This window comes from Camellia sinensis, chromosome 6 (genome assembly GCF_055761805.1).
Source record: "Camellia sinensis isolate YWXY chromosome 6, ASM5576180v1, whole genome shotgun sequence".
NCBI classification, from domain to species: domain Eukaryota; kingdom Viridiplantae; phylum Streptophyta; class Magnoliopsida; order Ericales; family Theaceae; genus Camellia; species Camellia sinensis.
Genome location: NC_138966.1, coordinates 86527555 through 86545864, shown reverse-complemented (window position 1 = coordinate 86545864; position 18310 = coordinate 86527555). Strand labels below are relative to the sequence as shown.

At 34.2% G+C, this 18310-nt stretch overlaps 1 protein-coding gene across 1 annotated transcript; it reads left to right on the top strand.

The window, feature by feature from the left end:
• Positions 1-630: 630 nt before the first annotated feature.
• Positions 631-2441, top strand: LOC114285174 (transcription factor bHLH93). The gene is made up of 4 exons (XM_028228193.2): positions 631-1386; positions 1551-1721; positions 1826-1993; positions 2207-2441. Exons 1-4 carry the CDS (start codon positions 832-834, stop codon positions 2291-2293), a joined length of 981 nt encoding a protein of 326 aa, XP_028083994.2. The 5' UTR covers positions 631-831; the 3' UTR covers positions 2294-2441.
• The last annotated feature ends 15869 nt before the right edge of the window (positions 2442-18310 follow it).

Here is an 18310-nt window from a genome sequence, read left to right as displayed (position 1 = left end):
CAATGATGTAGTGAACACTTTATGGCCCCGTTTGTTTTCAGAGATAGAATGGAAGGGATTAATAGTGAGGGGATTATTAGTGAGGAGATTGATAGTGAGAGGATTAATAGTGAGGGGATTAATAGTAAGGAATTGTTAAATTATTTTTATATAAAATAATAAAATAAATAAAAAAAATATAAAAAATTAAACATTATATTTAAAAAAAATTCCCAATATATAAAAAATAAAAAAAAATAAAAAAAATTTCTAATCCCTCACTATTTTTCTAATACCATCTCTACATCCTCCTTACCAATCTCCCTTCCTCCTCCTTACTAATACCAAAGGATTACTAATCCCCTCCCTATCTCTCAAAACAAACACCCCATTCTCAATCCCCTCCTCACTACAAAACCCAATCTCTTCCCTATAACCACAAACAAACGGGACCTATGAGTAGAACATAGTTGCCCATTTTTATTAGCTTGGTGAGAGATGAGAGATTATCCCACCTAATATGTGTTGTGATTTTTTATTTGTGAAGAGCACTACATAAACAATATTATATAATTACTTAATAATTTTTCATAAATAACACTTAGAATAAATCTAAACTATATATTTCAAATTGTCAACTCTATTTAAAATATTTTTCTAAATACATAGTATTGTTGATTGATGATACATTTATAATGAAGAGGAGCCCACCCTATTTGTGTTCCTATATATTCTTCTACTTTGGTGCAAACCTCATATTTTTAAGGCATATCCTTGTACTACAATTTAGCAACCCTCTCAAAACTTTTTTTTTTTTTTTTTTTTTTGAGAGAGAGAGAGAGAGAGAGAGAGATGGAGTACAATGAAAATGGCTTTTTGGAGGAGTTACTAGCTCTAAGAAATGACTCTTGGGAACCAACCATTCCCAAAGGAACAATGAGTGAGTTCTCCAACAATGTCTGGAGTTCTGATTGTTTCAATGAAACCCTAGTTTCCAATCCTCCAAATTCTTCCTTTCACCAAGACTTCTCTTTGCCACTTGATCAAACCCTAAACTATTCACTCTCCGAGTTCTACTGCCCAATTCGAGACGAATTTTCATCCAACACAAAGCTTGACACCCCACCACCATCATTCCCTACTCAAGAGGACTACTCACTGCCAATCATAGGTGATGATGAAGAACCAAACCTAATAGGCAATGCCTTTCAAAATTTGGATTTGGAGACAGTTCAATCAACCCAAGTGCCATCTTTCAACATGGGTTTGGGCATGCAGGAGAGAAAGAACAAAGTCAAGAAAGTGGATGGACAGCCATCAAAGAATCTAATGGCTGAGAGGCGGCGAAGAAAGCGGTTAAATGACCGGCTTTCGATGCTCAGATCAGTTGTTCCTAAGATCAGCAAGGTAATTGATTTCGATATTCTCAAATTTGTTCAATTTGTGTAAGACTATTTTTCCTTTTTTGTTTTGGTCACGAGAGTGTCTAGGATGAACTGGTCTCATATATACCAGGTAATTATTGAGTCTATGCTAAGATTTGTTTGTTTAAATGAATTGATATGTAACAGATGGATAGGACATCTATACTTGGAGACACTATAGATTACATGAAAGAGCTCCTAGAGAGAATCAACAATTTGCAAGAGGAAATTGAAGTGGGTAATTCAAATCAGTTGGACTTAGTGAGCATTTTCAAGGATGCAAAGCCTAATGAAGTCATGGTCAGAAATTCACCCAAGGTATATGATTTGTTAAAAAAAAAAAAAAAAAAAAAAAAAAAAAAAAAAAAAAAAAAAAAAAAAAATTTCTATTTTGTTTTCAAAAGCATTAATTTTCTTTGCAGTTTGATGTGGAGAGGAGAAATATCGATACCCGGGTTGAGATCTGTTGCGGGGGGAAGCCGGGCTTGTTGCTATCAACTGTGACTACTTTAGAAGCATTAGGCCTTGAGATTCAACAGTGTGTTATTAGCTGCTTCAATGATTTTGCAATGCAAGCTTCTTGCTCAGAGGTACTACAAACACCTACATATGCTTTACCTCTAATTCACCTACTTTTTAGTGCTTAAATGTCATTTTTGATACGAAAACACTATGTACCCAGAAAAATATTTGGAGAATTGCGCAAAACGAATTTAATAATCACATTTCAAATTTTGGGTATTTTTTAAAATATTTTTTTCAACACTAATGTTTGGTTGTGGTTTATTTGATGATGATGATAGGGATTGGAGCAGAGAGCAATTATAGCTTCAGAAGAGATAAAGCAGGCACTGTTTAGAAATGCAGGATATGGAGGAAGGTGTTTGTAGAGTTGAAATTTGAGAGGAAAATATGGGAAATCTAGTGGTGGATCCACATGGATATCTGTATTTTTTTTTTTTTTTTTTTTTGAGAGGGGTTCTGGTGTTTTTATTTTCTAATAAATTCTAAAATAAGTGGTCTCTTTTTTTATCAAAACCTTTCAAGAATTGTTTTATGTAATGTCAGAATGAAGTGCACATGTTTACTAGTGCAGGGTTTCTTTGTTCCTCCACATGCGTCCACAAAGCAAGGTGTCTATTTATTGCATTTGTTTTAGTGAGTTGGGAATGTTTTGGGATGTTCTGGGAATCTATGGGGGGCATCAAAGTTTTTATTTGTATGCCACAATTTTTTCTTAGTTAACACTCTTAATCAATTCATACATATATATATATATAATCTTGATTTTGCTCAGTTCATACGCCTTCATTCCCTTAATACTTTCCCCATCAAACTTCAAACCTTACTGTCTCTTTGAATCAAAAAAATAAAATTAAAAAAAAAACAAAATAAAAAAAAACCTTACTGTCTCCACCCACTATCGCTATCCTTTCTGACCCACTCTCCATCGCCCCCTCCCTAGTCAATCCCTTCCATCTCCTCCTCCTCCATAGCCTCCTCCCCTCCCCTAGGTGTCATGATGATAGGGGGTGGGCCGGTGGTTTTGGTAGGTGGTGGTGATTTGAGAGAGAGGGATTGTACTTTTTGTCCATATTGATAATTTGACAAGGTACACAGTAGTAATAAAAAGGATAGATACGCTAAACAAATTGTTGAAAGATTTAACAACAAAACACACACAGTGGGCTCCAGTGTGATGTACCAAAGTAAAGTTGTTTGAGGAAGCCAAAATGCATTGCTATTAGAAAAGGTTTATCAATATTCCCTCTTTCAAGTTCAAAAAGAAAATATTCCCCCTTTCTTTTTGTTGTTCTTTACTTTTCCTTATCCACATTGGTTGTTTTTAAATTTATCCAGAAAGTGAACATATGATGGAGATTAAACTTAATGTGTTATGGATCATATCAAGAATGAATATAATCCACATAATTCAAATTCTGAATAATTTTTTTTAATATTCTTTTTGAGTTTGTATCATTTTTTAGTGTTCTTCTATTTTAAAAATGCTCTTTTGCCAAGTTTCTAAAACTATAATTTCCAAACTAAAAAAGAAGGTAGTTTCACCTTTCCTCTTTTCCAAACTAAAAAACTAGCTAGTTCCTCAAAAGTAAACACATACCAAGCATCATGTACCTCCATATTAGTTCCCTAAAATCTATATGTTATATAAGGAAAAGTGGGTTTTTAACCCACAAGTCTTGTGGAAGTTTCAATATTTCAATATTAATTTTTTAATTTTTGGATTTAAAAAAAAAAAAAACCTTAGCATTTATTGACTTCTCCCAACTTATAAGTTTTTTTTATTTTTCTTATACCTACTACCGCACCATTTTCAACTGTTCGCATACACCATGGTTAGTGATGGGAGTATTATATTATTTTTATAAAAAATCTAAAAAAAAGTAATTTGTATATTAAAAAAATATCTAAAATAAATATAAATTCTTATTAAAAAATGACAGGTTACAATTGTGAAAAAAATAGAAAAAAATACACTGCATATTTCATTAATATATGCTCAAAAAATGTGCCAAGTGTTTGTGTATAGGCTTGACATGTGTCCACTTTGAAATTATCAAGTGAATATAGATGAAACCAAATAACTCAGTTTTAATGGCTAACAAATATTAGAAATCTGACAATTGAAACTTAACAGCTATTAATTAATAGAATTTTGTTTTCTCAAATGTTCTTGTTTTTGGTTCATGCATTTATTCTAATATTGATAGAGAATTTGATGTGTGAAAGAGTGAGAAATATTAAAATTATGTATTGAGTTATGTAATTGTTGTGATGAAAAATAAGGGTTGTCTTCCCCTTCTTTGGCGATTTATTTAGTTATACCTCCAATTCAAACGTCAGGTATGCTTCTACATCATCATTTGAATGTTTTTTTCTTCTTGTTTTTTATTTATTTTTATTTTTTTATCTCACAATTGTTTGTGTTATGAAATTTATTACATTTATGTTTTGCTAAAACTATTAGATGGACCTAATGCAAGAAGTACAGACTATTTCAATGTCATTCTCAGGATTAGAAGTACAAAAAACATACACAAAAAGTATATGAATAGATAAGATTTTACAAAATTTAATTGGGTTTCACTTCTTGAAAATCCTATAATTCATTTATTTTTTATATTATATTTTATTTTTGGTTTCTGTACTTTTTTATTATTATATAGATTTCTTAGTTTTCTTTAAAAGTTTATTTTTAAAAATAAATAAATAAATCATTTTCTATTTTAAACAATTTCATTTTTTTTATTTTCTATTTTTTTAAAGTAGTTTTAGTTTTTGGGTAACTACATACTTTTTATTATTATTATATATATATATTGTAATTTTATACATTTTAAGTGTATGATATTTTCACTAATATGCACTATTAGTATTGTGCAAAAATCAAGCAAGAATAAGAAAAATAAATAAAACAATACGAAGAATATGTGGAGCAAAAATCAAAAATCAAAACTCCCAAAACAAACAAGCAAGCAAACAAACAAGTAAGTAGAATATAATATTTAGCAATAAACATTTGAAAATTTGTAACAAAATTTTATAACTTTCCTTTTTGCTAAAAAAATTATATTTGGTACCAGTTAAATAAATACTTTTTCCTTAATTTAGTTATACATTTTGCACATAAATTATTTTTAAATTTTGAATAAAAGCAAAACGTAAAACAATTGATTGAAGATATGCTGCATTTGTTATATTACTTTTCTGTATGCCAAAAAAAAAAAAGTTAAAAATTATAATTTAAATATATATAAACAATTATAAATACAACCCGTGCATAGCACGAGTAAAACTAGTATTTCATGAAAAGAAAACCACGAAAGCTCTAGTGCATTGGAAACTTGGATCCAAGGATTAATACTTCATTTAGGAGTTGGGAAAAAAGTTAAGTTATTAGTTAAAAATAATGGATTGGAGGATAAAAGGAAATAAGCCTAAAAAAAAAAAAAAAAACTAAAAAATTGCTTGTTTGACACATTTTTATTAAATTTTTAGCTAAAAAATTGACCTTTACACCATAGGTAAACGAAGCCTAAGTCATAGCGGGCTCTAGAATTTTGGGAAAATTTTATGCAGATTTTTTTTTTTTTTTGAGAAACATTTTCATAGAATCAAAACTGCATTTGAACCTTACATTGTAGCGCTTAAAAACCACAAACAACATTTCTTTTAATCAACAGAAGAAAGAATTTTCTTTGATGCAAAACAAAAATGCGAGGAGTTTATCCAAATTACATCAACAACGACAAAGGGCCTAGATAAACAATATCATTACTCAGTAAATAAATCCTAAGTTCGCATCTCTATTTAAAGATTATATTTGAATTTTAAATTTGATGATCAATTTGTGGAAAGAAATGAGAAATTAAAAATTTTAATTTATATATTATTCACATTTTCTCTTCTTTTTTGCTTTTTTTTTGTTTTTTTTTTTTGTTTTTTGTTTTTTTTGTTTTTTTGTTTTTTTGTTTTTTTGTTTTTTTTTTTTTTTTTTTTTTTGGGTTCCTTCTATAAATTCATCCCCAAATCTTAATCCAAATACAACCAAAAATATTAGATTAGCTGACACTGTTATTTAGCCCATTTTGACGACTCTCGTTGATGTGAACCTTCTTATACATGTGAAAAAAAGCAAATATACATGAAGGCACAGAACAGAGGAAGAAGCCAAGAAATTTCCAAACCTAATCTAGGAAGAGGCATTTTATGGTCTCATACAATGTTCAGAAATCTAAATTGTTGAACAAACTGGAAAAGAGACAGGTGAATCATCAGGTCAATCGAAATTGAACTGCAACTTTATAATTATCTCATATAACATTAACATTACAAGAATATTATGTATAATAATAATAAAAAAATAAGTATTAAAATTATAATGAAAATTGTTGTATGGTGTTTACTAATAATATTTAGAGAAGTCATATTTGATAAAATAAAAATTGAAAAAGAGTTCTTCTTGAGTTCTTCTTGAATGTTTGTGATTCTCTCTATTACATATATAAATAGGAATAAACTTTCACAATTTCAAAATTCCAATGGAAATTCCTCATAAGATGAGACTTTGGAAGAAGGAGAATCTTATCAAAATTTTAATATATATATATATATATATATATATATGAAGGGGTTAAATATAAATGGAGCGGGTCAACCATTGGGCGATCCAAACTATTAAACCCATACCCAATTGACCATTTCATATGAGCCAAACAACCAACATGAGCCAATCATACTAAGCCCAAATCCTCATGGATCATCTCCAAAATTCATAAAACATGGGCCAAACATATCACAATATGGCCAACTCAGACAAGGTGCTAAGATGGGTCGAACCCATACAGAGGACTAATGTGGCACTATAAGAAATAACACTTTTAGTGACCAACTTTTTGATTATAGAAAACGCATATGTAGTCATTAATAGTATTTCTCGACCAAAATAAGCTAGTCGCCATTTAGTCGCCAAAAGCCCGTTAGAGAAGGTTTTTGATGACCGGAATTGAAGTTGGTTGCTAAAAGTTATCATTTGCAACCACATATTTTGGTTGCAAAAAGGATTTCAATTTGTAGAAAGTTGATCCTTTTGCGACCAAAAAACTAGTCGTGGAAAGATATCATTGCACGACAAAAATAAACTTAGTCGTGGAATATAGTCATATTTAGCGATGACAATATGTGGTCGCGGGAAGTGTGAATTCGCGGCCATTTATTTTGTCGTTGAAAGTATATGTTTTAGCGACCACATCCATGGTCACCAATAGTTATTCCTATAACATTCTCAAACACCTACTGTGACTAAAATTTTATTGATTGGAAAAAATTTCAATTTTAGAAATTAATTTTTAAATGTAATAATAATTTTTTTTAATACTTGTAATATTTGCAATTAATGTATAATTCATGTCCATCGAATCAATTTCAAAATACCAATCCATCAACAATCCAATCTAAAAACAAAAAACCATCAACTATAAAGTCAAAATAGTAATTAATCTATCTAATTACTACCACTTGTCAACATGAACACATTACAAGTCCAAAATAACCATCCATTCGTTTAGTCTACAACGAATTCACCACATCAAAAACAAATTTACCAAAACCATCAAAGATTTCAAAAACCAGTAATATTCAAGTGCGTGCCATATTTGTCTGATGCAAAATATATCAAAAACTCCATGTATAAGCACAACTGAGAATTAATGCACTGACAAACTGTAACACCCACCTCCTACTTAACTGTTAAATTTGTGGCTTACCTTAATTATGTGTTTATATGTGACTTATATGTTTATATGTTTGTTAATTATGTGCCATGTTCTATTTGAATTTTATAATAGTCAACATATATGATAGAATGTGAAATGAACCTATTTGAATCATTAAACCATATGATGAAAATTAAATATTTGAAATAGGCAATTAGAGTCTGATTCACAGTAGTATGGATAAATTTAGTGTGCTTTGGGGGTGGTAAGAGATAAGAGTGGAATTCATTAAGTGTAGTTGATTTATTAGGCTAAATTAGGAATTATTACAATTTAGTAGTGATTGGGCACCTTATTGGGTTAAGGCAACAAATAAGAGGAAGATATAGGGAGAGATATTTTGTAGAGACTTATGAGAGAGTTCTAGAGAAAGGGAGAAAAAGAGCAAAGAGAGAAGAAAGAGAAGAGGAAGAGGAAACCTAGCTATCTTCACCAATTTAGCCATTCAAGGTAAGAATTCTTCTCTAAATACATGAGAATGAGTTAATTTACACATGGGGATTATGGAATCTAAGTTGAATTAAAGAGTAGGGTGGTGTATGTTGAAGTTATAAACCCTAGAGAGAAAAATTGTAGCAAATAGCTTCAAATCTTGTCATATAGGGCATATCTCAAGATCAAACACTTGTTTCTTGCTTGATTCTTGAAGATGGAGGTTGAAATTCCATGGATTTTGAGTTTGGAACTTAACAATTGCATGGTTTTGATTTTTGACCCATAAATTCTAAGTTTGTGATCTCTTAATGGGGAAATGAATTTTGGTTTAAAGCTATGAGTTCTATTTGAAGTTAGAAATGTTGTATTCAAGTGGTTTGAAAGGGTTTTCGGCTTTGATTTGTCTAAAAATGGAGTTGGCTTCGGAAGAATTGCATTTCAAGGTATGTAGTAGACTTTTGAATTCTAGAAGCCCAGAACTGCACTTGCGAAAGGGATCTTCGCACATGCGGAAAACAGAGCAAAGGAAGCTGCACCTGTTGAAAAAATTGCACATGCTGGCGCATGTGCAATGGGAGTTCCGTACGTGCGGCTAAGGTGCATTGCACATGCAATTTCAAGACAGGTCTAGTTTCATTTTTCCGTTTTCCCGGGCTTCCATTTGCATGGTTTCAAATGTTTTTCACATTTATATGCATTGCATGAGTATGAGAGAAACTAAGGAATAATAAAAGAATCGAGTAATGAAGAACTGAATAGATTAAGAACCAACTAAGTGATTAGATTATGAATTGAATGTGTTATGCTTGCACGTGTCTATGTAGGTTAAAGAAGCCAACTGTAAGTAACAACCTCGTAAAGATATGTTTAATTATAAGTATTTTCTGAATCATGCTATACTGTGTTTCTAAAATGGTACCTTCTGTTTAAATGAATGATTGTCATATTTTTGTGAACTCTACTCGTGACATCCTTAGCATCTATTTACTGTAATTGTTATAGAGATCTCTGTCAGTTCCAATTCTTGGAACTTCTGCTTATTGTAGTGATGGCACGCCCACGAATTCTGATTGTCCGGTCTTCATGACTGTCTGTACTGTTCTCCTATTGGATGTGCCACGTATAATTGCTATGTTTTCTGTATGAAATATAGATCTCCTGTGCAAATGATGCTAACTTTCAATGTACTACTATAATTGATCGATTTGGATCATAGTAAGGACATCATTCATAACCTCTTCACACTATTGTTATTCACTGGGCTCTCGCCCATGCTTTTATATATCATGTAGGTGATCCAGTGCAAGAGGGGACGTAATGGCGTCGACCTAGTCTCCGTTTTGTCAAGCCAACTTTTGTGCCCCTCACCACGGGGCTCCCACCGGTCATGCTTTAAAGCTGAATGGGTGATTTGGGAGTTGCCCTTTTGATATGTGAACTAGTGTCGTGCAAATTCGTAATGAGATTGATTTTGTTGGCCAGGGTTAAGTCCCTGTGTTTTGATTATGTGTTGTAATTAAACTTGCCATGGACTGATGTGTATAGATTGATGTGGTTATGTGTATATGTATATATATATATATATATATGAAAGCTCATTTGTCTCATTTACATCTTCACAGCTCGTTGGGCGTCTATGTTCTTATTTAGTGGCTTCTGCCAGCCCCGTTACTGTAATACTAGTAAGTAGGCCTTTGGTAATCATGGATTACTAAGCTGGTTACAGCACTAAACCTAGAAGGGCGGGTTTGGGTCGTGACAGAGTGGTATCAGAGCATGAGTTATACCGCACACACACGTCTAAGTGAGCTATAGGATGTCCTAGAAAAGAAATTAGGGCATTTCAATTGCATGTGTAAGTCTGTGTGGATTTGTGTTGTGCCTATATGACGTAAATGTGAAATTGTACATCTCTAATGTCAATGTAAATTGTAAGAATTGCAATTCCTATGTTTATTATTACCTTGTTTACATCTAGACCAATAAAGAATGCAAGGCACATAGATGAATCTAACCTTCTGAGGCAAGAATGGATCAATTAGAAAGAATGGTAGAATTATTGACAGAATCTTTGAGACAATAACAGAGACAGCCATTCCCACCTCCTTCTTCGTTACCTGTTTAAATGGAATTGATCAATAATGACGACATCATTGTGCTAACGCAAAAGTTTAACAAGATGAAGCCACCAACCTTTCAGGGAGGTCTTGACCCTTTGAAAGCCGAAGCTTGGGTTTTGGAGATAGAAAAGTTGTTTGACGTTTTTCCGTGTTCAGAAGTACAAATGGTTTTATTGGCGACCTTTACCCTACAAGAAGGGGTAAGACGATGGTGGATGCTTATTCGTGAGCATAATGGTTCCATGACTTGGGTTCAATTCAAAGAAGCTTTTTATAAGAAATATTTTCTCCAATGTGTCTGTGACCGTAAAGTGACAGAATTTGAACAGTTGAAGCAAGGTACTATGTACATAGTGGAGTATGAAGCCAAATTCACATAACTTGCACTGTATGCCCCACACATGGTCGATACCGACTATAAGAAAGCTCGAAAATTTGAAGGCGGACTTAGTGTTGAAGTCATTGCCCGAGTAAATGTATTGAAGTTGACAAAGTATGTTGACGTTCTTGATAGAGCTCTCATGGCTTATGACACGACCCAAAGCCACCCCTATGGGTTTAGCACCATAACCGGCTAGTAGTCCAAGATTACCGAAGGCTTGCTTAACAGTAAGACAATAATACAGAGTATAGGGGCTGGCGGCAGCCAAAACAGTAATTAAAAGATGTCCAATGAGCTGTGACAGTCTGTATGCAAAAAGACTTTTCATACATATCCACATAAACAATACATATACATTCATATACAATCATACAGGTTAGGGACCAAGTCCCTACCATAACAGTACAGTAACAGTCTATACAGTCGATACAAACAGATACAGAAAGGGGAAACCTAAAACACCCCAAAGCAGCCTTAGCTTGGCAGCACTTGGAACCTCAAGGTGAGGCATGATGGTTGGCTTGACAAAACAAGAGCTAATCCGACGCTCCTAACTCCGGTCCGATGCCTGAACACCTACATATATATATATATATATATAAACAGTAAGCTAAAGCCCAGTGAATAACATATGCGTAAAGAAGTTAAGAATAAATGTCCTTTCAGTATTGAAAACAGTCATTTATCAGTTTACCAGTCAGTCAGTTTGTGGCTCATAATTCATGCCATAACAGTCATTCAGAAACTATAATAGTCATATGTGGTACATCCAATAGCAAAACAGTACAGTAGGTCTTAACAGACCGAGCAGTCAATGATGGCCATCATATCAGTAAACAGCAGTGGTTCCAAATGTGGGAACCGACAGAGATCTCTGTAATAGAAGTAGTAGTAGTTCAGTAACAATAAATTGCTATGGATGCCACGAATACAGTTCACAAATAGGACAACATTCATTCAGTAAACAGTGTCATTTCATAAAGCAGTACAGTCATTTGTTCAGAAAATAATCTCAATTGAACATATCTTTACAACATTGTTACTCACAGAGTTCTGGGCTACAGATAAGCTAGTACGCATCCTCGGATGCCAACCCTACAGTTACAGAATGAACACACACTAAGCTACACAGTTGGGAAATAATAACTTAATCCCTAATTTGCCTCGGTGTGGTTCTACATCAATATCCTCATTAAGATGCCTTAAACTAGGCCTAGGAATGCCTAAGATGGAATGAGGATGCAAAGATGCACTTTAAAACACTTTTCAAAATTTTCAGAAAATAAGGGTCTCGCTCGAGCGTGGCTTTCTACGCTCGAGCGGACATGTAGACAAATGAGCTTCGCTCGAGCGGACTATAAGATACAGTAAAAGTACTGGATGCACAAAAATCACGCTCGATGGGCGCTCGATCCACGCTCGAGCGTGAGACACAAGTCCTCACTCGAGCGTGAACTCTCTCGCTCGAGCGGACTGTAAATACATGCAAAGTACTGGATACACGAATTTCATGCTCGAGCGCCACTTTACTTGCTCGAGCGGACTTCATGTATTCAGAGTGTACGCTCGAGCGTGGAGTTTCTCGCTCGAGTGTGGGTCGAAAATCTAGAAATTCCAGATTTGAATCACAAGCTCAAAACTCAATTTTAAATCATCAAATTCGATCATTTTGGGCCAATTTTCTGGAAAACACTTGTAAATTCATAGTATAACATGATTCAAAGCTCAATTTGTAAAATCAAGGCCCAAAGGTGAGTCAATTAAACCCATTTTCAAACAAAACTTCAAGAACATGAAGTGTATGCAGCATGCAAGAATTTAAACATCTTTAAAGCTTTAAATACTTGATCAAAAGAGTCAATTTCCTCAAGAACAAGATGATTTCATGATCTAAAATCAAGATATGGACATGCATGTAACAAATTCCATGAAAACAACTTCAAAGCCTTAATATAAGAGCATACATACATGATCTAGCTCTCAATTCAACATTGTGAACCAATTCTAGACTTCAAAACTCTAATCTTCCAAGAACCATGCAAGAACTAACTTCAATTCACAAATGAGAGGATGAAATCCTTACCTAGGTTCCTCAATTACAAGTCTAGAGGCTCAATTTGCCAATTCTCTCTTCAATTCTTCTAAATTCAAACAAGGTTTCTAGTTGAACTCAAGGTCTCCAACACTCTAGTTCTCTCTCACGTTTGGTCTCTCAAGAATAGAGAACAAGTGATGCATCAACAAGTAATAGGCTTCAAACATGAATTGATAAGTGGCCCACTATCATGGCAATTTGGTGAATAAGTCTAACTTATGTGATTTAACACTATTTAATCCTATTTAATCATACCAAATCACATTTCAATTAAAAATACCATAAAATCACATAAATTCCAATTAGCATAAAACATTAATCAATTTCGGATTCGGCCGCTGATAAGGCCTTCAATTTACAGTTTAAAACAGAAAACACGAACATATAATTTAATAGTCAAACAGATAGACATGCGTTTAAACAAATACACTTAATCAATCAGTTCAGAATTTCAGCCAATCAGTCAGTTAACATGCTTAATCATAGATTAGCACTAATCAGTGGTGAGGGTTGTCATGGCTTAGGTGAATATTGCAACATTAAAGTAAGCCAAGATGCCGGTAAAGGAGTGCAGGGGTAAAAGACAAAGGTTTAGTTTTAAGAAGGGCCGGAAGGGCTAGAACAACTCCAACAATTCACAGAACAAGAGACAGAACATGGGATCATCAAATAGTTCTAGCCAAGGGAATAGTATGCCACTTTGCCTAGAATGTGGGAAACGACACAAGGGTGTTTCCTATGGGATTTCAGGAGGGTGTTTTCGATGTGGAAAAACAAGCCATTTGGTTAGGGATTGTTCTCTTGCATTATAAAGCATGACTAGACCCATGGCAAGTTCAGCCGCATCAGCCTCAACACCAAAGCCTAATTCGAAAGCTACTACGGGGAAGGAAACTTTGAAGTAAGGATGGGTTTTTGAGCTAGGATCGGATGATGTACAGAATACAGAGGTAGTGGTGTTAGGTATACTCCATAGTTGTGCTCAGAATGCTTATGTTTTGATTAACTCGGGGTCTACGCACTCTTTTGTGTCATATGCTTTTGGTCTAAAATTAATTAGACCTTTGGAACCAATGAATTATCTGTTAGCTATATCTTCACCAACTGGGGGGGTCTATGACTTGTGTGTATATGTATCCTGCATGCGAAATTTCTGTTGGGGGTATGATTTTGTATGTTGATTTGTTACCTTTAAATATCGCTCATTTTGATATAATCTTAGGGATGGACTGGTTATCGAAATATTGTGCTACTATTGACTATTTGACTAAACAAGTTGTGTTTCGACTACCTGAATTACCTGAATTTTCATATGTCGACCACCAAATTGAAAGAGTTGAAAATTCAGTTACAAGAGTTGTTGGACAAGAAGTTTATTAGGCCCAGTACGTCATCATGGAGCGCTCCAGTTCTATTTGTGAAAAAGAAGGATGGTTCCCTAAGACTTTGCATTGAGTACCGTGAATTGAACAAAGTGACAGTGAAGAACAAATATCCATTGCCATGCATTGATAATCTATTTGACTAGTTGCAAGGGGCACAAGTATTTTCTAAAATTGATCTTAGATGCGGCTATCATCAATTCAATGAGGAAGCAAAACATGTGGAAAACACTACCTTTCGAACAAGGTACGACCACTATGAATTTCTTATTATGCCTTTCGGGGTTACTAATGCACCAGCTACTTTCATGGACCTAATGAATAGAATTTTTAAGCCGTTCCTAGATAAATTTGTTGTTGTTTTTATAGACGACATTCTGGTTTATTCTAAAAGTGAAGAGGAACATGAACACTATTTAAGACTTGCTTTATAAACTTTAAGAGAAGAAATTGCATGCTAAATTTTCTAAGTGTGAGTTCTTGCTTGATAGTGTTATGTTTTTGGAGTATGTGATAACTAAAGATAGAATCTCTATTGATCCGCAAAAGATAGAGGTAGTTGTATACTAGCCTAGACCAACCAATGTTATTGAAGTCCGCAGCTTCTTGGGTTTAGTCGGGTACTACTGTCGATTTGTAAAGGATTTCTCCAAAATTGCTTTGCCACTTACTCAAATGACTCAGAAGGGAGTACCGTTTGAATTGACCGATCGGAGAGAGTCAGCCTTTCAGGAATTGAAGACTCGGCTTGTAACGACACTAATTCTCATCTTACCCTTAGGTACGGATGGTTTTACAATTTTTAGTGATGTATCTTATAATGGTTTGGGATGTGTGTTGATGCAGAATGGAAAAGTGATTGCATATGCTTCATGCCAACTGAGATCACATGAAAAGAATTACTTTACTCATGACTTGGAGCTTGTCATAGTAGTTTTTGCATTAAAGATTTGGCGCTACTATCTGCACGGGGCAAAATGCGAAGTGTATACGAACCATAAGAGTTTAAAATATTTCTTTACCTAGAAAGAGTATGAGACAACAAAGGTGGCTGGAATTGATAAAAGACCATGATTTGTAAATTTTCTACCATCTGGGGAAAGCTAATACCATTACCGATGCACTTAGTCGGAAATCAATTTGGAATTTAGCTTGTTTACTTACAGGGCAAAGAGTGTTGCTACGTGAACTTGAGAAGTTCGAAGTTGAAATTGTTTTACAAGAATAAAGCGGGATATTAGCTGCTATTTCTGCTCAACCAGCGATCATTAAGGAAATTAAAGAGAAACAACAACAAGATGAGTTCATAAAGAAAATAATTGATGAACGGGAGTCCAAACCGAGGCCGGACTTTACTTTTGACAGGATTGTATTGAAATTCTGAGGAAGATTATGTGTACCAAATAATTCTAAGTTGAGGAAACGAATTATGCAAAAAGCACATACTTCGAAGTTTGCCATCCATCCGGGGAACGCCAAAATGAATCAAGACTTGAAGAAAAATTTCTGGTAGCTAGGAATGAAAAGAGAAATTACTGAATTTGTTTCAAAATATTTGCAATGCCAACAAGTCAAAGTATAACATCAACGACCCATGGGATTACTCCAACCATTATCGATATCAGAGTGGAAATGGGAGCATATTGCAATGGACTTTGTTGTTGGACTGTCTCTCTCCAATAGAGGTATGGATTCAATTTTGGTAATTGTTGACCATTTGACAAAATTTGCTCATTTTTTACCTCTTAAAACAATTTATAATGCGGATAAGTTGGCTACACTGTACATTCATGAGATTGTGAGATTGCATGGAGTGCCTATTTCAATTGTTTCTGATAAGGACCCGAAGTTTCCTTCAAGATTTTGGCAAAGTCTACATAAGGCATTGGGGACTGAATTAAGATTGAGCAGTGCATATCATCCACAAACTGATGGGTAGTTAGAAAGGACAATACAGACTCTAGAGGATATGTTACGCATGTATGCATTATATTTCCAAGGGAATTGGGAAATTCATATGCTTTTAGCTGAATTTGCGTACAACAACAGCTTTCATTCAAGCATTGGCATGACACCTTACAAGGCATTATATGGTAGGAAATACCAGTCACCTATTTGTTGGGCTGAGGTTGGAGATAGACCTTTGCTTGGACCCAAAATTGTGCAACAAATGGCTGAAAATGTAATGTTGATTCAACAAGGGTTAAAAACCACACAAAACAGACAGAAAAGCCTATGCAGATGTGCATAGATGGGATAGAGAATATGAAGTAGGCAACCATGTTTTTGTCAAAGTTACCCCGATGAAAGGGCAGACTCATTTTGGGGCCAAGGGCAAGTTAGCACCTCAATATATTGGGCCATATGAAATCAATGAGAAAATTAGTCTAGTGGCATATCAGATAGCCCTACCTCATGATCTGGAGCATATGCATAATGTTTTCCATATTTCTATGTTACGGGAATATCTTCGGGATCCTTTACATGTTATTGAGTGCACTCAAGTGCCTTTGAGTGATGATTACACATATGAAGAATAGCCCATTTAGATTGTTAACCGTCAAACCAAAAAGTTAAGCAATAAGTAAATCCTGTTAGTAAAAGTGGATTGGCAAAACCATGGTGGCATGTATGCAACTTGGGAAAGGGAGGACGATATGAAGAGAAGATATCCTGATCTCCTTCCTTTAGACCCTACACTCTTCACGGAAGAAGGTAATTGAGTTTGAAGGAAAAAATGTCCTAAGGGGGAGAGACTGTAACACTAGCTTGCTTAATTAACTGTTAAATTTGTGGCTTACCTTAATTATGTGTTTATATCTGACCTATATGTTTATATGTGTGTTAATTATGTACCATGTGCTATTTGAATTTTTTAATAGTCAGCAGATATGATAGAATGTGAAATGAACTTGTCTGAATCATTAAACCATATGATAAAAATTAAATATTTAGAATAGGCAATTAGAGCTTGATTCACAGTAATATGGATAAATTTAGCATGCTTTGGGGGTGGAAGGAGATGAGAGTGAAATTCATTAAGTGCATTTGATTTATTAGGCTAATTTAGGAAAAATTACAATTTAGTAGTGATTAGACACCTTATTGGGTTAAGTCAACACATAAGAGGAAGATATAGGGAGAGATATTTTGTAGAAACTTATGAGAGAGTTCTAGAGAAAGGGAGAGAAAAAGCTCAAGAAAGGAGAAAGAGAAGGGGAAGAGAAAACCTAGCTATCTTCACCAATCTACTCACTCAAGGTAAGAATTCTTCTCTAAATTCATGAGAATGAGTTAATTTAAACATGGGGATTCTGGAATCCAGGTTGAATTAAAGAGTTGGGTGGCGTATGTTGAAGTTATAAACCCCAGAGAGAGAAATTTTGGGAAATAGCTTCAAATCTTGTCATATATGGCATATCTCATGATCAAACATTTATTACTTCCTTGACTCTTGAAGATGGAGGTTGAAACTCCATGGATTTTGAGTTTGGAACTTAACAATTGCATGGTTTTGATTTTTGACCCATAAATTCTAAGTTTGTGATCTCTTAATGGGGAAATGAGTTTTGGCTTAAAGCTATGAGTTCTATCTGAAGTTAGAAATGTTGTATTCAAGTGGTTTGAAAGGGTTTTTGGCTTTGATTTGTTTGAAAATGGAGTTTGTTTTGGAAAAATTGTATTTCAGGTTATTTAACAGATTTTCAGATTCTGGAAGCCTAGAACTACACATGCGGAAGAGATCCCCACACGTGCGGAAAATAGAGCTAAGGAAGCTGCACCTATTAAAAAAATTGTACGTGCTAGTGCACGTGTGGAAAACAGAGCAAAAGAAGCTGCACCTGCTAAAAAAAATTGCACATGCTAGCGTACGTACGGTGGGAGTTCCGCACGTACAGCCAAGGCACACTACACATGCAGTTTTAGGGCAAGTCCAGTTTTGTTTTCTTTTTGTTTTCCTAGGCTTCCAGGCTTTTATTTGCATGGTTTTCAAATGTTTTTCACATTCATATGCATTGCATGAGCATGAGAGAAACTAAGGAATAATAAAAAATTGAGTAATGAACAACCGAATAGATTACGAACCAACTAAGTGCTTAGACTATGAATTGAATATGTTATACTTGCATGTGTCTATGTAGGTCAAACGCCGCATCCTAACCACGTAATTCGAGGAGCCAGTTGTGAGTGACTATC